This window comes from Ailuropoda melanoleuca, chromosome 4 (assembly GCF_002007445.2).
Source record: "Ailuropoda melanoleuca isolate Jingjing chromosome 4, ASM200744v2, whole genome shotgun sequence".
In the NCBI taxonomy this organism is placed as follows: domain Eukaryota; kingdom Metazoa; phylum Chordata; class Mammalia; order Carnivora; family Ursidae; genus Ailuropoda; species Ailuropoda melanoleuca.
In genome coordinates this window covers 89682080-89709416 of record NC_048221.1, presented here as the reverse complement: position 1 = coordinate 89709416, position 27337 = coordinate 89682080, and the positions used below count along the sequence as shown (strand labels likewise).

Here is a 27337-nt window from a genome sequence, read left to right as displayed (position 1 = left end):
TTAAATGATGCTATGCTAAGATTCATCGAGTGGTATTTTTTATTTCTAAAGCAATTATACTGGTATCTGGTAGTCAAATAGAGACCTCCTTGACTGCAAGCTCCTCCAGGGCAAGGATAACATCTGGATCTTCCCTGTCTTGTTCTTTCTTGGCTCAGCACAATGTATGGTGCACCCTCAGCACTCAGCCAAGGCTTAGGGAACTAAGCTGAATCATTCATCATTTACTGTTCCACCAATATTCCAACAGATGAACTGCAACTTCCCAAACTACCCTTCCTCCTGAATAAACTTATCCATTGGTAACTGTTCCTCTCTCCATCTTTTCCGTCCTTTTTCCATCTATGCCTTAATTTGGGGCATAACTTCTGGTCCTCATATCACTTTCCCTGTTTTCGTTAGACAATTCCTTTCACTACCATACTTTGTGTTCTCACCCATATACCACGAAATTTGTGTCTCTGGATCTCTTCTTTAGTCATTAGACTTGTATGCCCCACTACCTCCTAAACCCTCCCCATGCAAAGATGTTCACCTCACTCAACAAGTCCAAAGCTAAATTCTTCGTCTTCCGACCAACATCCTACTCTTTCTCCTTTGTCATTGATCCCAATAGGTATAACCCCATCTATCCATGGTATAAACCTGAGGACCATCCATGACACCTATCTCCCGCCTCCCCCAGACGTCCAATCAGTCATCAAATCTTGTTCACTTTTACCGCTACATAGATAAATCTCTCATTTTTCACCTTAGTGATTGCTGCTCTTGGTCAGGCCCTCCCAGCTTTAAAGAGCTCAGTCAAACCACTTCTCAGTTCAATTCCACTAGAATTGAGGACAGGGACTGGTCAGTTTTGCTTGTCATTGCATCCTACCTATCAAGTCTGTGCCCAGCACTTGGCTGGCACTCAGAAAATGTTTGTTGAATGAACGAACGGCTCCCTACTGCCTATAGAATACTACAATCTGGGGTCCTTAGCCCTCATAGAGTAAGCCCTCACAGTCCACCCCCTAAGGACCATTCCTCAACTTGTTCCTTGTGCTCTAGCATGTGATTTCTGACAGATATATTCTGCTTGTCCCTCCAGGCCAATCATCACCCTTTCCCACCACCACCCCTCCTGGCCCCAGCCCCTAATTACTTCCTACTTGCTAATTAAGTTACAGCTCAGATAACACCTCCCCCAGGAAGCCTTCCCTGATACACACACACACTTCCCCCAGGACGCACACAAAGCACCTCAAGCACACCTCTATCATTTCACTCCCATATCGTTTTGTGATGACCTGTAGAATTCTACACTACAAATGTTTTAAAGTACTGAACTTTGTCTTATTCATCCTTATGGCTTCCATCCCAGGAAAGTGTCTGTAACACATTAAATACAAATATATTTCTGAATGAACAAATGAGTAACTTAAGTGATATGTAGAGGGCTTCTATGTTAAATTATCATCTGATACTGTGATCTCCAATATTAAATATCATAAAACATCTGAAAAAGATTTGTACAACTTAAAAATATCTCATACACTTGCATTCACACAAACACATACCACCATAAAAAAATATATATATTAGGGGTGCCTGGGTGGCTCAGTCGGTTAAGTGTCTAACTCAATTTTGGCTCAGGTCATGGTCTCGGGCTTGTGGGATCCAGCCCTGCATTGGGCTCCCTGTTCCATGTGGAGTCTGCATGAGATTCTCTCTCTCCCTCTCTCTCTACCTGTTCCCCCTGCCTCTTATATAAATAAAATCATATATATTTATATTCATATATGAATATGAATATAAATATATATATAAACTCAGTTTCAGTATAGCACAGCCAAAAGAAAGGAAATTTGAGGGTAGCCGTATCCCAACTTGAAATTTGGCTGCACCACTTACATGGTTTTAGAGAAGTCACATCTCCCCTAACTCTTGATACCCCAATCCATAAATAGGGACCAAAAAGACTTCTTTGTCAATCACATTTCAACTAAAAAATAATAATAATCCTCTATAGGCATAACATATGTATATTTCCAGGCATGCAGCAAGCACTCAATAAATGACAGCTACTAAAGTTTGTAATGTAATGACATAGGTTGATCCAGTCAAACCTGAAATATCTACATACAGGTGTATTCAGTTTACAGACCTTCTGGAAAGAATAGCTAACCTGAGCTGACTTTGTGTGCAGTTTGGTATGCCTTGGGCTATCTCCAAGCTGGTGTGTGCTCAGGGAATGCACACTGATCTTATTTTCACCTTCAAATAACATGATTTTACAGGTGGTTTGCTCCTCCCCACCCCATCAGGTTTAATTTGATGCCTAATGTTTATAAATTGCTTTACAGTATACAAAGCACTTTGACATATTTTCTCACTTGGTCGTTTATCACATCAATATGATGTCAGAATCATTTTTTTTCCCCAGACCAAAAACAGTGGGGTTTTGTTCTTCAAAATTTCTACCCTACCAGTCCCATTCAAAGAGGTAGATAAATTAGAGTCTGCCGGTCTTGATTCTGAAGAGGTCGGCCAGCAGCTACGTAGAAATTGAGGAAATAATCAGAGGGTTCAAACTGTGAAGTTGGTCTATCCACCTATCCATAGGGTGTTTCCTCTTTGGGAGTATATTTACTTTTTCAAACCACCAGGGTCTCTTTAGCAAATGATCTCTAGTGGTCTGAAAGAGGTGGCTCGTCTCCCAAAGTGAACAGTGCAGTCCCTCCAGACCAGGGGAGTCCCTCCAGAGCAGGGAAGTCGCCAGTCCACGGGGGGAAAGCACCCATGTGCCCAATGCTTCGGTGCACGCACACTCATGTTCCCACACCTGCACGGGCTCTACGGATGTCCGCACCCATGGGTATGCCCTTGTCCGTGAGCCATGACAGACGGGCTCGCTGATGGCCACCGTCACACACAGCCGGGGTCGCCACATCTGATTAGTCCCCTCCCCTAGACTTTTCACTTCTGTCTCAACGGTGTCTCTCAGGACGCTTAAAGGCACAGAACCTCAGCAGAGACCATGCCTTATATGTTACCCAATCAATGATGCCATCAGAGAAAAAGGGACCAGAGAGATCCATACACAGAGAGGGGAGGAGAGAAGGGGTCCAGGTACTGCTATACTAGGGAATGCACGGTTACCAGGGTGCACTTGAAGTTGAAAAACTGGAAGTCCTAGGATTTCTTTCTTTATGAGTTATTTAAAGTCTGGTAGGCTAAAAGCCCTATTTAAAAATCTTGGTGGCCCCCATTTGCATTTGCTTGATAACCCAAATATACAGTATAAGCATTCAACTCAATCAACCACAAATAGCACCTACACTTTGCTAGAGCCCTAGGTAAACCCTGTTCTCAAAACCTAGTCCTTTGAGGCTATGTCTATCCAACTTCAAATTCGGGTCATTCAGATTAAAAGTATAAAATTCTTTACACAGATTTCCAAAAAAAAATCCCTGGAAATCATTAAGCAAATTCATTTAAGCATGGCAAGTTTGGGCAGTGCCTTTTTTTTTTTTTTTTAACACAGTGAAACTGTCCTTTTACCCTTTAAGCTTTTAGATATTTTTAAATACCAGAAGCTCACAGATTAATACTTGAGTGTGCCCACAGGCGTGGATTCAGGGGCCACATTAAAATGTGCTTGGGAATGGTCTGGAAGCAAAACCTTTTCTAAGTCCACACTCCATCCTGCTGAATGATAAAGTCGGGGAGGCGAGTGTTGTGCTGGGTGAAGACTGCTGATGGCCTGAGGTGTCCCTCAGGGTGGCCCAGGCCGGCTGCAGGGAGGCCCACTCTTCACGAGATTACCTCCCTCACACAGTTCTTCCAACTTTCTCCTTTGACTCTCCTCCTTTTTCTCATTTCCTTCCCTCTCCCCGCCCCCACTCCTTCTCCTTTGCCAAGCCTGTAGGCCTGCCAGGGTGCTTGTTGAGCCCCTTTTTAATGCCGCGATAAAATGTGCTTATTACTAACCCACTTAACAGAGGCCTGACGGGTAATTTTGGTGACTCAGGACAGATGGTAAATTAGGGGTGAGACAATGGAAATCCAGCATCCCCACTCAGATTCTGCGGCTCTCACCAAGACACCACACTTCCCCTTCCAGCCCTACCATATTTGCCATTGTGAGCGTTTAATCTAGGAACGCATCTCAACAATTATCCAATTATCTCTTAGTTATGGTGCTCACCACACTGGAGCCAGCCGGTATCCTCACACATGGCATAAGGGGTCTAATTCAGCATCCCATAAGGTAGATTTCTGAAAACTTCCTAAAACTTAGCAACTCTGATGTATTGCTTTAAATATATATGTATGAATTTATTTATTTAGATATACACGATCGTCCAACGGTAATGGCGGGTAGTTTGTGAAGGCAGGGACAGCGTCTGTTAAATGGAGTTCCAGATTTCCCACTTCTCACGTACCACAAATAAAACCTACAAAAATGATCATTTTTCAAACACTGAATCCTCTATCTCTGTGTAATGAGGCATGTAGAGAGGAGGAGAAGAATTTTTGTGCTTTTTTGCCTTTGGTGAAAATTCTCCCAGGAGTAATTTCATCTTTAAATGAAAAGTTTTGTATCAGGTGATTGTATGAGCTCCAAGAATCCCCAAAACCTCAGGTTCAAACACGGGAGATGCACCAGTGCACACTCACGTGCACACTCACCACTTCCGCACACACAGCAACCTACACACGTTGTGTGCATGAGGAAGAAGGCAAAAGAATGTGGAAAGGAACTAACTCTAATATTTTTAATTATGTTGTGATGAAATTTAAAGCGGTTTGGCAGTCAGATGCATCTTTAAAATCTACCAGCCCTTAACTATTTTGCCTGCTCTCCTGCCAATGCCCGAGCCTAGCTCCCCTCCTCAGGCTCCAGGGCTGGTCGCCGTGGCAGGTGTGAAGGCAGTGGCCTTAAGAGGCCAGACCCAGTACACTGGGTCACTTTCCCCGTGCTCCTTAAGATCTGACTTTCACAGCCTGATACCTTTTAGGACTCAACTCTGACACTCTCAGGTCATTACTGACCTGCAGAGCGGAATTAACTCATCCACGACATTTAAAATGAAATCGACAAGGCTGAGGAACAAGTCTACGGATATAAAACACCACCGAAATATTCCAAAAGCATTCCTTGTGAAATCCACACAGCATTGATACCTGTGGTCCAATCTGTCTACATCGAGGACCGAGGCTAGTAGCATCTCAGGGTGACCCCCCACCGTGAGCTCGGAAGATAACACTGATTCCTACACGGGGCAGGTGCACTCCAACAATAACATGGGAAAAGAACAATTACTACAAAGGGGAACTACTACCAAGGGATAACAAGCAGTTTTAACCAAGTCTCATAACTGGAAAGTAGATGAGTAATTTAGAAATTATTCAGGTGCCCTGAATGTTCAAATTCTACTAAGCAGTTTGTTGCGGAGAAAAATCTCATGAACGGAAGAGATAATAAAGCCTTATTACACTAGGAATCTTAGTAAAAATACTTATTTATGTTTCAATAATCTCTCCTTTTCCTGTGCCATTGTATTCCGGCTGGCATGCAATTAATAAAAGTAAACCCTTATATTAAATGACTAACGATTCTATATACCTCTACTCCTGCAATACCTGTGAACTGTAATTCGGAATTAAAATGTTTAAACAAACAAACACTCTAATCCAACCGGCACCACTGTATCTCCAAATATTTGTATGTAAATATTTCAAACCATACTCCTTATTTATCTTCTGAGAGCTTTCTGCTGAAATTCAGATTATTTTCTATTATTTCTATTTAGGAGTGACAGAAGAATCCATAAATTATATGCCAGTATTACCTGATGTTATAAAATCCCCTTTGTAAGATTGCTTGCTTCCCAATGTTTTATTTTACATTTGAAACTCAGTATTCAGTGCTCCTCATTCTGCAAACAAATTAAGATAAAATAAACCCAAAAGTGTCTTATATAAAACAACTTCAAACCACAAATTTTCTAGGCAACAATCCTAGCAAAAAGAACATCCCGATAATGCAGAAAACATTGTATCCTTAGCACGAGTAGATAATAAGACCTTGTAAGCAACTGGCCGCTAGCCATGAAGCAAATTTGCACTCAGAAATGTAGAGAAAAGTACTCAGCACGAGATCTGCACATAACTATTACTTGAGGCTGAACCTGAAAGCGCCGCTGTACTGATTCTCTGTACTATCTCAGCAACATGACTGAGTGTCCAGTCTTCTTTTACGCTAGGAGGAAGTCAGAATAATAGTGACCCCACCTAGTAAGAATGAAAAAGACGTTTTCCTTAAACTCTTTGATTATAAAATGGTCTATAAAATAGCACGTCATTAACAACCACACTATCTTCCCTCCCCAAATCAAACTCAGGCTGCTGAAGATTCGGTAGAATACAAGGGGATAAAATATCATTCACTATGCTGCTTATTTAAGGTTTCGGGTTTTAAATGCTCTACATTCATTCACATTTAGTTGTCACAGTAACTCCACGTGATGGGTTCTTTATCCCCATGTTACAGATGATGACACAAAGGCTCATGGCAGACAGGGCCTTATCCTCTCCCAGCAAAGCCTAGAGTCAAACACCCGTGCTCTGGCTCTAAATTATATACATTTTATTGAAATACTCCCAGCCTGAGAGGTTGTGTAACTAAAAGTTACAATCAGTACACTTAATTGCTCTTTCTCAAGTGTTTCTGAAATCTCTTCTACTTCTAAACTCTCAAATCAGAAAGTCCACAATTTTGAAATGAGAAGAAAAAAAAAAACATTCAGCCAAGATGTACTCTTGTTTTTTCTTTTCCTTATAGCATTATACTTTGAACAAAAGAATCATGGAAATTTACATTTACCACTGATTTCCACTAACAATTAGCTAGAGGGTATTCTCTAATTTCCCTGTGGTTTTTTCAGAAGCATTTCCAGCTTTTTATATTTTCAACCAAATTGTATTTTCAAAGTATCTGTCATTCTTCAAGGATTTTTGAATCCTTGAGCTCTCTCGCTCTCCCCTTCCTTCATTATTTATCTTTGGTGAAATCATCAGAAAGCTCTTTCTCAAGGCATTTTGAAATTTAATTTACATTTCTGATTCTTAGAATGGCCAAGTTCTCTATATTTCAAGTCACTTAACTGAGAGATCAACGAAGGTGGCTGTCAATTCAAGAAGCAGGAGTCTCAGTTTTACTGTTGGTTTACTTTTTAAGGGATTCCAGTTCATCGGAATGCCATTCTTCAGCCATATGCAAGGCTATTATTCTGAGGCTGTTCATGCTATTCTAGCAGTTATTGAGTATGTGGAGTATTAGAAGTATACTACAAGTGAAGAAAAGCCCCATAATTGATTTCTTAATGTTTTATTCTCCTCTTTTTCTACTGGCACGTTCTTTACATGCCCTCAATAAATATTAAACACTCAAACAACTCACTATTAGGGTGGCAAGCAAACCTTCAGAATGTCGAAACAGAAGAGTGAAGAACAATGCACCTAATTGAAATGGCAGGGTAATTTGGAAAATAAAATTGAGTTGCTGCAAATTCCAAATTCCAGAATAAAAATGTTTATACTCGCTCAAATACGGATTGTAACTGGCTTTGAATAATTATCAGAATAAAAAATACTTGAACACCAACAATGCACTTGATATGCATAGAAGAAGCACAGTCTAGACGTCTCTATTATTCTGCACAAGGAAGTGCAGGAACCAAGGAGTCTGATATTTTTCTTGGTGATTTTGTTATTGAACACAGCTTACAGAATCCCCAAATGTGGTGAAACAATAGGCCAAGCTACCAAATACCCAACTAGCATTAAAATTTCATGGACAATATTCTTCAGGAAATTGTAAACACATTAAAGGACAAAGAAGCACATTGAAAGAAATGAAGGGGTTAATGTTCTGCTCCTCAGTATCTTTTTTTGTCCTCAAACATATGAATTTATCACCAAGACCAATTTGAAATGTAAAGTTCCTGATTCCCTTTGGCAGAAGCTAGAGCCAAGAAAACTATGACAATTAAAATGAAAATGGAAAAATGCATGTGCATCTGGAATTATGACATACAAACACGTAATGGAGCTCTAAGAGACGATACTTATCTGCACACTGAGGGTAACCCTATTATCTACTTAGGGTTGTGCCATTTTGGGTGGAGATACCGCCCATATCTCTCAAAGATAAGTTCCATATGCTCTGTACAGTTATAGCATATTTCCCATAAATAATGTATACAATAGACTGTAAATAAATAATACATTTATCTGAACTGTTCAAGAGTGAAGGGCAGAGTAGCTACTCATGAGACTAAGTCTCTTCTGAATGAATGATTTCCAATGAAAGTAACGTTCAATGAGGAATTATCACAAAGTTCTTACACTTAAATATTCGGAAGCGGGGGTTTTAAAATGATTCCAGATCTGGATGGGAACTTTCAAGCCGATGTTTCAAATAAACCCAAAATACCCCATTTAATTTTACTGTTAAAGTTTCTATTCTGATTGCAGCATCCTACCTATTTGCTGCAATTTTTAATTCTCTCTCTACACTACTGCTTTTTATAATCAATAAAATAGCTAGACTTAAAATGTCATGTATGAGTTTTTGTCTCATGAAACACAGTGGCTTTATTTTTTCTTCCCTGTGAATAACATTTAACATTGCAGTGAACAGAAAGGAAGGCTACCTTAAAAAAAAAAAAAAATCCCCCCAAAGCCCACCTGCACTGGTTAGTTTGCTAGGATTTTACACTATAAAAATTATGAGTCCCACCCTCAAAGAATCTCCCTTTGAAGCCCTAGAGACACACAAACTATTTCCACTTCTTGTAAATGGTATAAGTAGGCCTTTAGAGCATGAGACATTGTACAACATTTAGTCGGAAATTAAGTTTTCAAATCGCTAAGGAATAGTCTCTGAATAACAGAAAACACTATAGGTCACAGTTAATTATAGCTTGTCTGTCAAGTTAAGTTAATGTTCAAGAACACATCCAAACAGTTAAGGAGACATTAGGAGGAGCTTTATTGTCAAAGAGATTCTTATTCATTTAGCTTCTAATATTTTTTTAAAAAGAGAGATAAGCCTTTTACAAGTTGGAATGGCACAAGATAACTCTGGGTTTACATCAAATTGCTCCCTTCATTGTCCTTTTGATGACTGTGTCGATTTCATTATAAACTTCATTTTCCAGAGTTTCATAATAGTCATAAACACACTTCACTTTAAAGAGTTTCTATGGGACATAATGTGAATGCAAATGCAGAATAAAATGCAAATCGTGGAGGTCTGGGAACAAATATGGACTATCCGTTAAGAATACAGTCACTGAAAATAAACACTTAGGCCTTAAGAGGAAGAACACAAAAGGCCTGATATGAATCTTTATATCAAGTATTCAGAGCCCTAGGGAAGGCAAACAAGAACAATAGTTTTCAGTTTTGTTCCTAATTGTAAAGCACAGGCTCGGAGTATTTGATAACTTTGGTCTCTTCTCATACCTGTTCTAAAGTGAGTCACATTTTTCATCTTTGCAGGAAAATAAACCCATGTGTGGGTAATAGCTCACAAGGTACTCAAACAGGGAAATGAGACCTAGCAAACTAGTTCAAGTTCAAATCTCAGGCCTAGGAGGTTAACCAAACAGTGGCAAAGAAGTGATTAGAAAGAAAGAACCAGAGCCCTACTTTGCTAAATAATAACCACCAACCCAGATATTTACAACTAATAATAAACACACTACCACGTGGTGTTGTAAAGTATAAGGAGAAAATCTAGAGAAATGGGAATTCATCAGCACTAATTAATTCCAAGTTATGTGTTGTCCGGGAATCATTCTAATATCGCTCAAAATGTTAATTATCCACCTACCACGATTTTCTATATGAGTCAAAATAACATACGTTTAAATCCATTGTAAAATTTAAGACTTTGTATTGTGTCAAAATGAAATAAAAGTAGGGAGACTAAGCATGTTGCTTAAACTTGGTAAACTCATAAGAAGTCATGGTGACTTTAAGAGTATTACTTAGTAACCTTATTAATAGTAACAGCACTTCCTTTCTGAGGAAAACTACTATTTCATGTAAGTTTTTTAAAGAACCACAACATTTCACACTCAAGGTTCTTTACCTCATGATTATAAATCCTACTAATTGTAAATGGAGTCATGAATAGTACCAATGGGAGAATCAATTACAGAAATGTGTTTTTGAGGATTATAAATAATATAGAATTTATTTTTACAATTTATTTATCCTCCATTAGTTTATGGCATACACAGTGGTGCATATGTCATGGAAAAGTGATAGCAGGATTATTGCATATCTTGAAGAGAGTTAATGACTTAGTCCAGGCTATAATTTGTATTTAACTGTATATACTCATGATGCCAATGAACAATAGGTATATAATTCAATAAATATAGAATTAAGCTTTTTTTTTCCATCAGAGAATAAACTTTTAATGGTATGTTTTAGTCAATTTTAGGAATTCTTAACAAGAAGTCCAGAAATATAAGACAATTTCAAAAGATTTATATTTTCCTTTAACAAGAACGTATTTCCTAGATTAAGAAATGCTGTCTGGAAAAAAAAACGCGTTCAGAGAGAGTCTAGTAAAGTGTTGCCAATTGCTTTAATTCTGCACACATGAATGCATTAAATTGATTGAAATTGGATTCTAGTGACAAATTTTTAAATGACTATATTCTTGCTTATTTCACATGGTATCCTTTGTACCATTTATTAAAATGTCAAATTTACAAGTGTGGGAAATCCAGCAATTTGCCAACGTAGGTATACTTCCTAGAGAGGCTGTTTTAAGACTCCAAAAAGCTCTTGCAAATTCCTATACCCCTGAAATCATGGCACTTTTAATTAAGGATATGGTGAGAATGTCCTTTTATTTTTATACTACATACACGCTCTCAACTGCTTGAATTTTTCAAAATTGATTTTATACACGTAAGGTTTATTCACAAATATTAAAGATAACAAAATACCCGAACTTTTACTGGATCCCAAAAGTCAAATTTTGGAATTATTATTAAAATTCAAATTGGAAGACTGTATTTTGTGTTTTAGACTCTACCTTTTCAAACAGGTATTACATGCTGATGGGTCCTACTGAGAAGGACCACCAAGTTGTACATGATTTACAGCAGTGTTGTTTTACTTGGGATTTTGGAAAACTTTAAGTCTGACATCTGTACAACTATCAGACACACAGTCACATATATTTTATTTTTATCTATCTGCAAAAGAATACTTTCCCATAGTCTTGGTGTAATTTTTAAATATTAAACAATTAAATGTTTTGCACTCAGGAGAAATGACCAAAAAAATCTGCTTCAATTATAACGTAAATTCAAGTGATACTTTGATACACATATGACAGCTATCATAATCCAAAAAAGGCCACGTAAAATGTTACCACTGCAAACATTTAAGACTGTGTAACAAAAATGAATGAGAATGGTATCAGTTTACTATCTTTCGACTATTTCCCTGACAGTGGAGTCAAATAATGTTGAATTATACACCTTCTTACAGGAAGTCTTATTTTATGTTCATTTTTTTTTTATCATTTCCCTGCTAGTCTCTATAGGAATTTGGCAGTATGCCGACTTTCCCTTAAAAGTTTCTGTATACATACTTGGGCTGTGTTTGATGATTAAATGATCATTTATTAAAACTTAAGCATTTCACATTTGTTTGACATATTTACATTTCATAAGAAAATATTGTTATTGCAATGGAAAGCATAACATCACCAATACAAAAATACTTCATTTGAATTCATGTTGACAATATTTTCATTTATGACAAGTGTCTTAATATAACTTGTTATGCATTCTTCACAGTATCTCCCAGTCTACCTGTGAGGGAAGGTATGCTAGTTTTACTACTGTAGGACTCGTGTCAATATTTTAGCCTATCTGCCTGACCTTAATAAGCCTGTTTCTACCGTGGGGTCACAAACAGTCTTTGTTTTTAAGAGTATGGAGTTTTTTCTGCATAATTTTCCTTCCCTCACCCAGCAACAGCTGTGTTTTAAATCTTTTGGACTATGACAAACATTTTAACATTTAAACATACAAGGGTTTGAAAATATAATGATTTAAAATTTGTTTATTTTCAAAGTTGGGCAATTATAGCATTATATCTGTTACTTTTTTGAAAGCAGCGCCAACGTTACTCCTTTTTTTCCCCCTTCCTTCCTTCTGTTCATCTTCCTCTACTACGTAAGCTTCTCCATGTTTTCTAATAAAAGTCTCTAAGTCAGGACCAATAACAACAGTGCACACAACCACTCTATATATTTCCAAATCATGAGCAATGGAGTCATTCTGGTTGGAGAGGGATTGCTATTTGAGTGACCTACTGCTGCAGAGCTAGTTAAATCACTGAACAATAGTTACCGTTATGGCTTTACTTCATACAAAGTAGCATTAGTATCATTGCTTTCCATTAACCGTGGAACTTGCACTGGGGGACTTTCACTTGAGAGAGAGAGACAGAGAGAGAGAGTGAGACAGAGAGAGATGCACTACGAAAAGGGACTAACTTTTGTAGTATTAGCATTTAGACTTAACAGACATTTAACAATGTAATTGATCTCAACCCATCTGCATATACTCTTCACTTGCTTATCCTAAAATGTTTTTTAAGTGCCCCTGTTAGGAATCAATACATCCCTACTCTGAAATTCACACACAGATACACACTAAAAGCCAATCAGATTAAGAGCACACTTATCTTGATGAGCACTGAGTAATATATAGAACTGTTGAATCACTATATTGCACACCTGAAACTATTATAGTGCTGTATGTTAACTATACTGGAATTAAAATTTTAAAAAACCCAACCAGAAAGCAACAATAAAAACACACCTGGTAAACAACTAAGTTTTAATTCAAAGGATACTAAGCCATAAAGGACCCAGAACGAACATCCCAATTAGCCAATGTAGTGACAAGCAGTCAACACCTTATTATTTAATCATTAAAGAGAATCTTGCCATAATTTCCCTTCACATATTTCAAAAAAAAAAAAAAAGGAATTAAGAGTACAACGCAAGACCCACAACAACAATCAAAGAGTAAAGTTAGATGAATCTAAGACCCCCATCAATGCAAAGCCTGTGGACTGAGAGTTTCCAAGACAAAGGCATTAATTGGGACCCTGTGAAGTATTTACAATTTAAATAAGATGTGTCCATGTGTAAGCATTTAGAAACAAACTACCTGACAAAGGGACCATTTTCCTGTCTCTTGCTGTTTGTGGCCAGTTTTCTTATTGGATGAAAACAAATTGCCTGCATTTCTAGTATTAGTAAAATATCCAGTGGCCTCATCTATTTTTTTTTTTCTAAAGCAGCAGATCTGATTCATCAAGGACATTAGGCTGTCCCTTGCCCTCTCATCCCCATTCCTTACCATAACACCTTCCCAAAAGAGAAAGCTAATTCTCCCTTGGATGCATCCCTACCCAAATTTGCAGGGAAGGGGCGTTTTCAGTCAAGTCCAAGTTCAGTTTTAAGAATTTTTTAACTCAAAAGATGCTTTAGAAACAACACCCCGCACTTTTAAAATAAAGCAATCGCCAGCAGGGTTTTCCTAGCCCACTTGGGAACCAAAGCTCACTGGCCCAAGGCTGCCCCGGATCCCTGAGGCCCCAGGCCTGGCGCTTTCCAGCCTGGCCCAGGAGGCCTATCCTCCTCCCCTGGGAGTTTTAGCAGCACTTGGCATTTAACCTGCCTGGCGTGCGTGGCTTTCTGGTTCCATCTCCTTGAGCCACATTACTTCTCCCCAGATGTCAAGCACAAATCTGGATTAACATGCAACAGGGCGCCCTGTGCAGTCCGCCAGCCCTCGCCCAAGAGCTGTTAAATGCAGATTCAGCTGAGGACCCCCCGGAGAGCTGCTGTTGAATAAAAATTGTAATCCAAAGGGACCGTTTCTTTGCCTCCCGCTGCTTGTGGGAAACCGGGGCTGGCGCCCTAGCACAGGCCCAGCTAGTACGCGCTCGCTACGAGCAGGCGTGGCCACCTCGGGAAGCGGCCTTAGGGTCCGGAGACTCTTCACTCCTCTCTCTCCACTCTCTGGACCGGTTCTTGGAGTGGAGAATGCTTAGATTCAAGGAGTGGCGAGCAACGGACAGCCCTGGGAAGGAAGACTTCATTCGACGGCTCCTTCTGGCAGCGAGACCTAAAGTCTAACATCTGGGCGGCCAGGCTCTTCCCCGCCTAACCCCTCTTGACGCCCCCAGTTCCACCTGAACCCCCAAGCAGGCGTCTCGCCTCCCGACGGACCCGCTTCCTTCTCCACTGACAACCAGGCTCAACCCTCGCCTCCATGCCTCACACCATCGTTCCTCGCTCCTCCGGCTCCCGGGGCGCAGCCCGGCCCTCGCCCGGAGCGGAGGCCCGGAAGCCCCTGGTGCCCCTCGCTGCCCCCAGTCTCCGGGCGTCGGGAGCGTCCGTACCCAGCTGAGAGCGAGGCCGTCGGGAGAGGGCGCCCGGGAGGCCTGCGCCCGCGGGAGGTGACTCTCAGGCCTGGCTCCTTGGGGTCTGAGAGTGGAAGTGGGCGGGAATTGGGGGGGGGGAGAGAACATACAGGTTGGGGGGGGGAGAAACGAGATTACGGCTTCTACTAGTGTCTTCATCTGATAAAAATTAAAAAAAAAATAAAAAGCATCACTACGAGGCCAAATGGATCTCCGCCGACTTAGCCCTCCGGTAAACCGGCTGGTATCAAAGTCGTCGATCCTAGGTCTCTGCGCGGGTGGCAGCCTTCGCGCCCTCCAAGGGTAAAAGTAAAATAAAATAAACCGTGCCGCCAGCAGGCCCTAGAGACGGAGGGGTTAATGAGCTAACGAGGACCAGCGCTCGCACCACACCTGAAGCATTCAGTCCCGGAGAGTACCCTCTTCGGGGGCTCAAACTGGCTGGGCCACATTCGCAGACAGGTGGTGAGCCCGTCCTTTTTGGGCCCAGCCCCCAGGGCGCCGCACTAAGGGTCCAGCGCCCCCAGGGACCTGCAGGCAGGCTTCAGTCCGAAGAACTGGCGCCCAGCGGGCGGCCCTAGTGCCTGGTCTCTCTCTCCCCACTTCCCAGAGCAGGCGACTCCACTCCGGGGCGAGGCTAGGTCCCGCGTGCGCCCCGCGCTCCCAGCTCCAAAGAGAGCCCAGGCACACTCGCTTCTGGTTCCCGGGAAGCGGACAATTAGGAAAAACAAACTTGGATTTGCTGCCCTCTGACCAAGACCTAGGTGAGCTGGAGGGGTCACGCGAGTGCGCCCACGCGCATTAGCCAATAGCGCCACGAGCCCAGCTAAAGCTGCGAAGCCCACCAGTAAGCGGTGGGGGCGGGATGCACACTTCTCATTTTTTAGGTGAGGGAGGAAAATAAAATGCGAATTTTCATCCACTACAATTGCCTACCAATCTGCTATCTCAAATGAAGGTAACTGTGTAACAAAAGTTTACCGAAGGAGTAGGGAGAAAACTCAATGATGTTATATCAATTTTGTGTCCTCCCCCCAATAAAACCCATAGCTTTGGTCCTTTATCTTTGACTTTAATAAAATATGAGAAAATGGGGTATAAATCTTCATTTTGGAGGCAATTAAAGTGTTGATTTCATTCATGCCCCTAAGCGATTCTTGTAATTTGCTCAAATAGCTTTATGTACCCAGCACTCCGGAGCTCTTAGAATCCCATTTTCTAGTTAGGCTTGTTGGATTACAATTTTTATTCAACAGCAGCTACCTGAGGGTTCCTCAGCGGAATCTGCATTTAACAGCTCCAGGGTGAGGGCTGGAGGGCTGAACCAGGCGGGAGGCCCGGCAGCCCGCAGGGCCGGAGCCGGGGCCGGGAGCCGCCCGCAGTTTTCCCACCTCGGCGGGGCCCCACAGGGATTGCGCAGACTGCCTGTTCTGTACACCCGTCTACACTGCCGAAAGTTCGCAACTTGCCAAATCATAGTAAAGAACCGGCGCGTTGGCGTTTTTAAAGCTCAGCTCTGCCTGCCCTCCACTGCTCTTGGGGAAAGGAGGAATTCGGCCTCTGTCGCGGAATTACCGAGAGAAATCCAAGCTGGGAATTTATTTTAAGAGGGTGATGTTGAGAGGAGAAAACTTTAAGATGACACCAAGACCCAGGAGTCGGGCACTCCTGCAAGGACTCTGCAAGATAGCGGCTAGCCAACAGTGATCATGGCAGCGCTTGCAAAGGAAACTCCGCAGGACTGGCTGTCCTTTGGCTTAACAAAGGCAGGCTGATCTCTCCCCCCAAGACGGAACTCACGTGCCAAGTCATAAAGAGAAACAACTCTAGGCCTTCACTTATGTATGGAGAGGCCAGAGGAGACCCGCAACCCAAATCTCTACTCGCGTTGCAGCAATTCGTTACGGAGAGCTGTCCTGAGCCCGTTTCATCTCACCCGCTCCTCAGGTTTTCACTTTCATTGCATTTTTGCAACTTCTTTGGGCCAATCCAGAGACGCAGCGACAGGAGAGAGAGAGGGAGGGAGGGAGAGAGAGACAGAGAGACAGAGAGAGAGAGACTGGGAGCAAACAGTGGTGTTAGGGTGAGAGAGGGACAGAAATCCCCCCCAGCAACTCCAAATAAAAGTCGTCCCCACTTAGCAACGCCGCGGAAGAAGGGCCTGGAGGGAGGACGGGAGAGGAGGGGGCGAAGCAAGCAAAGCCGGCTGTTGAAAGCAAAGGCGGCGCGAGGTCCCCCACCGCCACACGGAGGGAGTCGCCGGGGTGCCCCTGACGCTGACACTTCCACAAGCTGCCAACCCAGAGGGCCCAGTGCACGTACCAGCTGGAGGATGAGTGGAAAGGAGGAGGAGAAACGTCCATATTTATCTGTTTTTATAACCTCGGCCTGGTCTTATTTTTTCTATTAAGTACAATAAAATGGGCGAGCTTGCAGCGAGCACTGCACAAAGCAATGTTCAGTGAGGTCTAGGAGCGTTCGGCCGAGGAAAACTGACAAGACAGGCTAATGAACCGTATAGACAGGGAGAAAATAGCCAGCATTTGCTAGATTTCAAACCCTCGCTGTCTCTCTTAGACCACCTATCTTGGGTTTATTCCTAATAAAATAAGAAATAAGCAGACCCTGCACTTTTCTTTTCTTCGAAATAGAAGGGGAAAAAAATGCTCCAGAACAAAGCCCTGCAATCAGAGGCGGTCACTGGCAGTTAACACTCCCATTATTATAGAGGGTAAATAAAATAAAGACAAAAATTAAAAGCGACAAGAAACAGGTCAAGTTTGCAGGCAAAGCTTTTACAAGCTCATCTCTCCAGGTCGAATCCCAGAGCCAGCCTTAATGAAGCAATAATAGCCACATTATTCAAAAATTTTCATTTCGATGGAAATGTATCTAAAAGGGACTTAATCATATGCAAATAATAAAAGGAGGTGGTAGTGACCCAGCAAGCAATATGCATACAGATTTTTTTTTTCTAAGGATGTTGAAATTGAAAAGTGCGTACCTGGTCGGTTAGATTTGCTGATCTTGTTATATCTTCACTGTCTGATTTTGATCCTCCTTCTCTGTCGTCTATCACCAGATCGATAGGCATTTTCCCTTTCAAACAGCTAATGTACCGGTGGCAGAAATTGTCACATAATTCGTGTACCTACATTATGACAGAAATAAAAAAATGGAAATATAATCAGGAGTGCATAAATGACATTGACAAGTGCAAACCACCCCCCTTGTGAGATCCAAACTTCCAAATAGGGAAACACAGAGCAATTGTCCTCCAGAGACCCCCAGACGCATCCAGAATTAGGAATAACTTTCTTTTCTTGCAAAATAGAGATATCCCAGAAAATTGACAGTGACAAGATGATTCACAAGCTACAACATATTCAACACCCGTGTTAAATTCATCTGCTCCCAGGGCTGTGGCCATTAGAGAGGTGACCTGCGTGGGTGACATTTAAGGTAAACTATTTAATTTCATCCACTTACTTTAATGTAAGTCCTTTTCCAATGAATCTAAGGGAAAATGTGAATATGTATAGTAGAGATCTCTCTCTCTCTCTCTCTCTCTGTGTGTGTGTGTGTGTGTGTGTGTGTATCTCCAAAGGACCAGTACTGTGGTGGCATAGGATACATGTCTGACAGCCCAAGTCCTTATAACATTTGTAATTAGGGATTCTACCCATAAGAAGCATATTTTAGGATACTTTTAAAAAATAGAAGAAAATCAAATTGCCAGTACTCATGATAAGAAAAACACCTACAGCCACAAAAAAAGTATCAAATTGATTTTTTTTAAAAAAGGAAAAAGAAATCTTCAAAATATTTAGGTATAAGTGGAGCAGTCTCTTACAGGCCTCAGGCATCACTGACATGCAAAAACTCACAAGAAACCCCAGTGTGCTTGCAATTTAATGTTAGTTTGAATTACAATGCATTAAGTTTTTATTGCTGAGATTTATAGAACAGCTAGCAAAATCATGTATCCCACACCCTTTCTTGAGTGTGAAGGTGGGGTGTGTGCAGGATTCACAGATTGAAGAAATTGACACAACTATCAACTCTGCTTTGTCTCTGCACAAGGTTTAATGTGCCTCCCCCACCACCTCCGCCAGACTCCCTGCCCACTCCTCCTCCTCCCTCCGCCTCTCCTCTGTGTCTGACCTGCCACTGCTCTCAGACTGTCTTCCAGAAACTCACCAAAACTAAACAAAACTCCCTCACCCACCCACCCAGAGGTAGCAAAGAAAAGGGGGAAGAGGAAGAGAAGAGATCACAAAGGTATAACCTGTGAAGCAAACTCACAACAGCATTCTAAACATCAAGAGAGATGCATAGAATTGCAACTGTTTATACAAAGCCAGCAAAGTATTAAGAATGAATACAGGGCTAGGGCATTGGAGATGCCCGTTTTAGTGGCTGAAATTGTAATTAAACTGCAAAGAGAAATGGACGCTAAGATTGGCCTTGACACTAATTACCAGAAAGAAAGACATTTATGCAAATGTCTCAGAAGCCTGAACTTCAGCCATTCAGAACCCTCCCCCCACCCCACCCCACCCCACCCCCTCAAGATTGGGGGTGAGGAGAAAGCAAAAGGAAAAGAGGCTAGAGAAATTACCTTCTCTAATTCCAACAGATGAAACCTTAATACTTGTATGGCTTGAATCATCTGCAAAGATACAAAAAGAATGAGCACCCTATTCCTAGTTTGCAGAAAATTGGCTGTCACAGCTCTACCATTTCCAGCCTATCACCCCCCCCAGTAAATAGAGTTATTTTGATTTATGACAATAACACTAAAACTTAATAGCAGGGACTGTGTACCATCTAGAGGTTTATATTTCTTAAGGAGGAAAAAAATAGCTAAAACAACAACAAAGCATCTAAGTGGGGATCGTAAACACTCTCCTCTCCCATGGCTCTTCCCCTTCTCAGCCCCACTTCCCCCACCCCACCTGAAAGGGCCACATCCCTGGACTAGATGTTTCCTCGAAAAGAGTGCACGGAAAATATTCCAAATAGTCCCGAAAGTGTGGCTTTTCACAGTGCATACTTTCTGCTGCTTTCCGCACACCTTTCGGGCATACTGGTGCTTTGGGGACTCTTGCCCGGTTGCTGCCCTCGTGACGCGACTTTGAGGGCTGGGAAGTCCGCAAAGTTTAAGCACACACGCTGACAGGCCCGGAGATAAATCCCCGCGCTGATTAGAGCTGCGCTGCCCGGCTGTCATAAAAAACAAAAGCTCGCGTTTCCCCGCGCCGGCTTGCCCGGCCCCTCTCGAGATGAATTTATTTCCCCGGGATCTTGTCCCGGACCACTTGTCCGTGGACGGAAACGTCTGCAGCCGCCTTGCAGCTACGGGAAGACCCGTCTCGAAACCTTGGGGCTCTTAAAGCAAAGCTGGGTGCTTGGGGGGAGGGGTGTTGGGGGAGGGGAGTAAGGGGTCCGCTCTTACCAAGTTATCCAGTTCTGGATTAGAAGAAAATAGAGGTTTTTCTGCACGAATCTAAATACAAGTGAGAAGGGGGGGGGGAAAGAAAGAACATTTGAAATCTGGTCGCCTTCCTAGTTTCTTGCCTCATTACCCTGTCGGGGGCAAGATGTAACCTCCGGGAAGGGCTCGGTGACACCGAGTTCGTCCCGCGCAGAAACACTTCAACGTGAATCAAATAAGCCAAAAAGAAGCCCAGAGCTCAGGGTGACTTCTACCAGTAGCTATGAGTCTAGAGGACGCTGCCCTGCTCGCCAAGACCAAGGCAGCTACCGCGCGTGGTGTTTGTGATTTTATTTTATAGAGTGAGCTTTCTGCGTTAGGTTATGAAGCGTGAGTTGGGAAGACTATGGGTGATTTTAAGTCGTCCGCAGACACTCCTATGGGAGGAAAATCTCAGGGTAGATGTCACAGGCATGGCTTACGGTGGACTATTTACTGGTTACTTTTGAAAATGTGCTTGGTGGGGGAGGGAGTTTCTTTCTTTCTTTCTTTCTTTCTTTCTTTCTTTCTTTCTTTCTTTCTTTTCTTTTCTTTTCTTTCTTTTCTTTTTTCTTTACTTTTTAAACATATATTTTGCTGACCTGTTTGGCGAACACGGCTATATCTTCATTGAATGACTCTGACGAGCAGACGTCCCCGCCCGCCACCCCCGGCTCGCGGGGGGTACAAGTAGCTAATTCACATTTCTCAAAAATCAGTGCTAAGAGAGGGAAGAGGGGGTGTCTGCAAGAAAATACAACAGTCACAAACAACACAATGGTTAGTCCCGAGTCAGTGAAAAAGGCGCCCAAGAAAACAGCCAGAGGAGCTCGAGGCAGGGACCCACTCTCTGATTTTGTCATCTACTTTTTTCCTCCCTCCTGCCCCCCAGGTGACTGCTCACCTCCCCTACCTCCTAGGGCTCCGAAGTCGGAGGCCCTTAGCCACGGACAGTATCTGAGGATCGGTTCAGCATATCTGGCCGGAGAAATTGGTAACATTTGCTAAGAATAAAACCCAAGCTGTTCCAGCAGCCATTTTGAATTAAGTTTCCCACCCCGACAAGCCCTCGTCCCTCCGCTGCGCATCTAGGACCTGGTGGAGAAGAAAGGCGGTGGGCGTAGCGCTTGGAAAGGCTCGCTCAAGTGGGCTCCTCCAAGGCAGGCTCGCAAAGCCCAAGACTCGGGGGATCTTGGTGGCAGGCGCTCAGCTAACTTGGGGAAAGGACCTCTATGGCTGCAGGACCGACTGTCAGAGGGCTGCACCTACCGATTCCAACCCACGGCCCTCAGAGAGCAGGAAGGCTCCTCCTCAGCTCCCTGCACACGTCCCTCTCTTAGCCAATGGCCCCCACTGCCCCCAAAAGAAAGTTCCTTTAAATGTTCCTGCGGTGAAGCCTTTCATTTTTGTCTCTGCGGAATGGCAAAGCAGCTAGTCTTGCGAGGGGCCTAGATGTCGCTTATCTCAACCCATTAAAAAAAAATGCTTCTACTAATGCTCAAGGAGGTGTCTCAAGTCTTTTATTAGCTCTCACAGCCCAGCCGGGAATTTAACAGTTTGGGGTCTTTCAAAGCGTCCCCAAATGTTCCGTCCCGGAGCCTAAACCATTTGCAGTTAACGCTGCGGAGAGAACGCTGGGATTTCAACAAGCCCATCACACAAGGGACCAGAAGATAAAGCAGAAAGGGTTTTCAGCTGGGGAGGTCTGTGTTGCCTGATTTTTTTCAAAAGAAGAAACAAATAGAAATAAAAGTTGCTGCAAAGTAAAATGAGGTCCCCAAATTCATGAGCACACAGTAGGCACAAGTGACTTTCAAAGGATTTTACCAGCCCTGGGTCAAATCGACTGGCCTGGGCAAACACCGTGTAAACCACAGTCTGAAAACAGCACCGGCCTGAGAGCACCCCCACACCTACTTCCAAATCCTGCAGGTTTCGCCTTTGAACACAAAGTACTAAAACAGCTAGAAGTTTCTCAATGTCTATAACAATTCAGAGCGAGCTCTCTCCCTGCCTACGGTGGTCAAACTCCCTAAATGCAAAGCATGTTCCCCCTTGCCTGACCTGCAACTGTCCTCCCTTGATTTTATTGTGTGGCGGCCGAGCCAGCATACGGTTGCTGAGTAAACTTAGCAAGTCAGAACAATCAGTGGCTTAAAAGATTTTCCCTTAAACTAAAAGTTTCGTTCCAACACAAAGGCGCCTACATTTAGAAATCCCCAACGCTCTCCCAACGAACTCGAGCAAGTGAGGACTCCAACCGGCTGAGCTACAGAGCCGGGGTCCGAGAGGGGACAGGGGACCTTTGGCAACTTCTCCTGCACGGTGACCCCCTTCGCCTGCACGGCCTTGGAGGAGCTGGGTGCTAGGCAAGCGCTGAGCGTGTGTGGAGATGGGGGGCATCCGGGATGGCAGTCCGCCCCTCCAAATTCTCCATGCAATGCAAATGAAAAGTTACCAAATAGTGTACCTCCAATTCATAGAGCTCTGGCTTTCCTTTTACCAAAGGCACAGGGAAATAGAGGAAACATCGCGTCTCTACTACTTAAACTGCTGCCCATTGTACCTACCCATAAATGGCATCTTTATCTCTCTTTAAAGCGTCATTGACGGAGGAACCCATGCTGGGGGCCATGGCGTTGGTGTGAGCTGTGTGCGGGTACTGATGCGAGTGTAGAGGAGGCCCATGATTCAGGTGGTGGACCGGCTGCATGGACCTGGCCGCATGCGGGTCCCCATACATCGTGGAGGGGATGCCTACTCCATCCATGCCCCCATAATGGGGTAGGTCGTCGTACTGCATGACAAACAGGAGAAAACAAGGTTCAGAAGGCCAGGCGGGCAAATGGGGAGACGGCAGGGCACCGAGCTTATATAATGTCAGTCCAGCTGGGTCCTTCAACCCGGAATTCAGTGGCCTTGCATCTCTAAAGTTGAGATTTCTTATTTTAAAAATGATTTCTAGAGTAAAAATTCTAGGATTCTCTCTGAGACTCGGCTGGGATGAACGGTCTTGCCCTAACTTGTGTCCCTATCAACTAGTTCAGAAATTCAGGATCCTTTGGCAAGGAAGGAAGGAAGAAAGAAGGAAAGAAAGGGAGGCATTCTCCCGGAGGGCGGAAGGTAAAACGTGCATGTCTCTAGAGGAGGAAATTCAAAATCACAATAATAAAACGTGCCAGGACAGTGCAGCAAACCCGCCTAGTTTCACAGCCCCTTCCCATCAGGGGGAATTAAAAAAAAAAAAAAAAGTTAACGATGGGAACAGCTAAGCTAAGCACATGAATTCAGACAGGCTTCTCATTTTCTTTCTCTGCCAGCGTGGGGTTAGGCAGTCCTGCAAGACACTGCATTTCCTTTGCTTTCCAAGACAAACTCTGCTAAATTATACAAAACTAACTGGCTTCCTTATAAGCGAAACTTAGAGAAACGTAGCTTTTCATGTTTAGAGCTGAATTTAGAATTGGGCAATTTCCCCTCAAAGTCAAAGAAAATCTATAGTTGGAACAGTTAGATATTCTATTTTCTCTACTCTAATGAACTTCCCCCCCCCCAGACTAGAAGTCAATGAGGCAAATGTAACTCATCAGGTGTAAAGGAAATTCAAAAGCAAATGCACATACAACCCCCATCATCTTTCTTCAGAAAAACTACTTTCATATTGATTGTCATTATTTTTGTGTGCAAAATTTAGCTATTTAGAATTTTCTCCTCCTTCATTCCGGGCAAGTTCTTTTCCCAAGATTTGGAGGCGCTGAGAGTGAAATGATTTTCAAAGAAAAGAGGAATTGCCACTTTCATCTCCTTAAAGCCAGAGGTGTGAAAATAGTTTGGAAGAACGCTGACATTTGCCTGAACCAAAGCAGTAAAGAAAAATGTGTCAGCCTAGTAACTTTCTTTTGCAAACAGGGCTTTGAGGGCCAGGACACAAATTATGCAAGGAAGGCTTTTTGTAGACCCCCCCTTTCTTTTAAGAAACTACCTCAGTTGGGTTGTCATTGTCTCACTTTACTCTCACTACATTTCCATTCAAATAGGAATATTGGGGAAATTAGTATTGCATTTTTAAAGTGAGTAGCTGTGTGCTTAGTATCCAATTAGTGCAGGGCTTTTCTAACAAAAACTTCCAAAGTATTACCTTTTATAAAAATCCATGCACATTAAAATCACTTTTAAAAGATGAATGTTTTCCGACCACCAAAGCCATTGTACTATGACAAAGTCATTTGCTTAAAAAAGCTAAATACTTCTAATGATATTAAAAGATGAGCACAATCCACAACATATCAGAAGTTTCTAGCTGCTTCATTTACTTTAAAAATAGCTTTAAACTTCTGCTCCCTGAATACTCACATTATATAGCATTAGGTATCTAGTGCTCTTTGTTTTTGTTTTTTAAACAGATGATTGCCCGAGCTTGTATTTTTATTTATATAGCTGCTGGTTAGGAATCTATAGAAAACTTGATTACTCGAATTAATTACATGTAACATACATAAGTCTACAAATGCACTGAATAAATTCTCTAGCTTCAGGCCACGGCTTTAGGAGCCTCATTCAAAAAGACAGAAAAAAAGGAAACTTTTTAGCAGTGTCTTTCAGCCACGTTTCAATTTAATCTCACATTTGAGTTCCACAATTGTTTTTTAATACGTACCCTTTGCGCCATCGGCCTCCCTGGCTCCCTTCCTACTTCAACTTCTAATATATCCTCTTTAAGGCCAGTGTGAAAAGAAACAAATAAGCAAACTCCCCCGGAAAAAAAATTTTTTTAAAAGCACGACGAAAAATCCCTTAACGTCTCCAGCAACGTGAGCTACTGGTCCCAGTTCTTCGGTCTACGGGACCTGAAGCAAAGCGTCCGAGTCACTGAGCATAAAAGCGCTCCGTTTCCAAGACAGCAGCGGGGGCAAAAAAAAAAAGCAGATCTTCTCTCCCCCAAAAAAATCAGTTTAAAAAAAAAAAAGAGCGCCCCTCAGTCCCAACTACCAAATCTCATGGCTTTCTGCCACTCCGGCTGTCAATCACAGGCGAGGTTGTCAACGTGGTGAATGAATGATCATCCGCTCTGTCTTCTTCTGGTCAGAACACCTCAAATGTTAATATTCAAATGCACAAAGCCCTAGCGCTCGCTTGCCTTGAATCAGTCCTAATTCCTAATCAGTTTCTCTCTTCTCTCGCTCGCTCTTTCTCTTTCTCTCTCTCTCTCTCTCCCTCTTTGCAACTGCTGCACTGGAGGGAGATTAGAGGAGGAGGGTTAAAAAAAATGTCTGTCTGAGTTTGTCTTAAAGGAGCCACGATCGATGCTGCCCGCTTGCAGTCTCCGTGCGTGTGTAAAGTGTGTGTTGCACAGGCGGAGAGGTGGATTCCGACCAGAATGCTAGAACCCGGAAGTAGTGGTGGCCATAACAGGTCGCGTCTTACACAATGCATTGGGCTGCAGCAAGTAGGCTTCTCGGCAGGGGTGGGTGCGCGAAGCGAGCTCTGGCCGCACTGGAGAGGCAGAGAGGCGCTCCATTAAATCGCACGCCCAGGCACAAACACCCACACACCCAGGGCACACGCGCACAAACGCGGGCAGGAGCCCCCGGCCGCAGGCTTTATTTTCCGTATTCTTTTCTCTCCCTCCCCCTCCAGACTCTCTCCCCAGAGCCGACTCTCTTGAAATAAATTGGGAATAAACGCGGGGCAGGCAGCAACGGGAGTTATTTTGCACAGGGCTCTCTGCGCATAGACTTCATGACTTTCCTCGAAATTATTGGGGTCTGCCAGCATTTACCGGGGCGGAGGGGACTAATGCGGAAAGTATTGCATTCTCAGAACTGACCCCCCCCCCCACCAAGTAGAAAAGTCAAACCGGGAGAGAGGATGACCAGGAGCAAGGCTGGGAAAGGTTCTGCTAAGAAGTCCCGAGAACGTGGGGTGGCGAAGGCTGGGGCTTTCGGCAGATCCAGCTTAGAACTGCTGTCAGAGGTGGACACCCGGCCCAAGGAAAGGAAATGCTTGCATTTTCTCACTTTGGGGTCTGGACCTCCCCCACCTCCTAGTCCCGGAGGCCCGCAGCCCCAGCCCCGGCGTCCTGCGCGAAGTGGGAAAGGAAGGGAGGGAACAATGAGCGGAGAGCGGGGAATGTGCCCCCAGCGCCTGTTTACAAACACGAAGCTATTTATGATCGCCGGAAAGCGAAACCCGACGCGGGCTCGGAGCAGCCCAGACCTCGCGGGTGGAGCCCGGGCCGGGGAGACTCAGGGAAGCAGGCTCTTTCCCCGACCCGCTCCGAGCGAGGAAGCCGTGCGCCCAGGGCGCGGCGCGGCAGAGTCGGCGCGCTGGGTTCGGACTACGGCCGCGTCGCCTTTGTCTTCGAAGAGCCGAGGGGCTGTGGCCTCGGCGGTGCTGGGGCCTGGAGGGACCCCGCTCCCCAAGCTCTTTCCCCCGCGACGCTCTGCGCTCTCGTCCCCAGCCCTTCTTCCCCCCACTCCGTTTTCCCGTCCTCATCCCGGCTCAGGGAAAACTCCCAGTGCCAAAGAAAAAGAAATTCACCTCGGGAGCTGAGATTTCAGACAAAAAACCTGTCCCAAACCGCAACTCGGAGGCTCCAACCAGCCACTGATTTTAACTTTCTCCGTTTAAATACCTATTCTCTGGCTTAACAACAACAAAATCCTCCCTGAGCTTGCCTTTTATTATTATATTTAGTAGTGTTATTTTCGTTTTTATTTTTCTGCCCGCCTGGCTCTGATACGCCGAGATGGCTTGGCCACGGCAGCTCGACCAGCGGGCTGGAAACCTCACATCCTCGAGCAAGGCTCGCAGCTCGCTCAGCTCGGAGCAGGATTTTTTTTCCTCCCTCCAGCTGAAACCTTACAGAAAACTCCCCCTGCGGTCGACTGGAAAATGAGCTCACCCAAATCTCGGTAGGCAGCCGTGGAGGAGGGCTCGGCCAATCAGGAGGCGCTCCTGCCAAAGCGGCCGCGCATTGGCTGCGGGGAAAATCAATTATCAAATAATCGATCAGCAGGGAGCTTCGATCTGCCGGGAATGCAAACTGCCAGTCCCCATTCCCGCCCTGATGGTGGCCAAAAGGCTGACACCCCCAAAGCAGTCAGCCTCTCGCTCCCATTGCCCCCAGCCCCATCCCACTCCGCCAGCTGCGGACCGAACCCTCGTCCTAAACGGGGGTGTAGAGAGGAGAGTTTTGAGAAAGATTAGGGTGTTCCTATCCGCAGAGGTTGTTTGGAAAAGGTTAGGAGCTCTCATAAGTATTGAGGCTAACTCTTAATGTGCAAACTAGAAGAGAATTTGCATCAGTCCGAGAGGTAGGACTCAAGTTTCTGT

At 43.8% G+C, this 27337-nt stretch overlaps 1 protein-coding gene across 5 annotated transcripts in view; it reads right to left on the bottom strand.

The window, feature by feature from the left end:
- The window catches only part of MEIS1 (Meis homeobox 1), a 235288-nt gene extending 209825 nt beyond the window's left edge, over positions 1-25463 (bottom strand). For all 5 annotated transcript variants that reach the window (XR_004624944.1, XM_034659232.1, XM_002917735.4 and 2 more), the window contains exons 1-6: positions 24660-25463; positions 22573-22799; positions 20605-20746; positions 19985-20035; positions 19148-19198; positions 17531-17677 (exon numbers count right to left, since the gene is read on the bottom strand). Coding sequence is in view for 4 of the 5 variants with exons in the window: in XM_034659232.1 (XP_034515123.1) it covers positions 17531-17677; positions 19148-19198; positions 19985-20035; positions 20605-20746; positions 22573-22799; positions 24660-24671 (630 nt within the window). In the remaining variant the exon portion in view is untranslated. The remainder of the gene's footprint in view (positions 1-17530; positions 17678-19147; positions 19199-19984; positions 20036-20604; positions 20747-22572; positions 22800-24659) is intronic.
- Positions 25464-27337: the final 1874 nt, after the last annotated feature.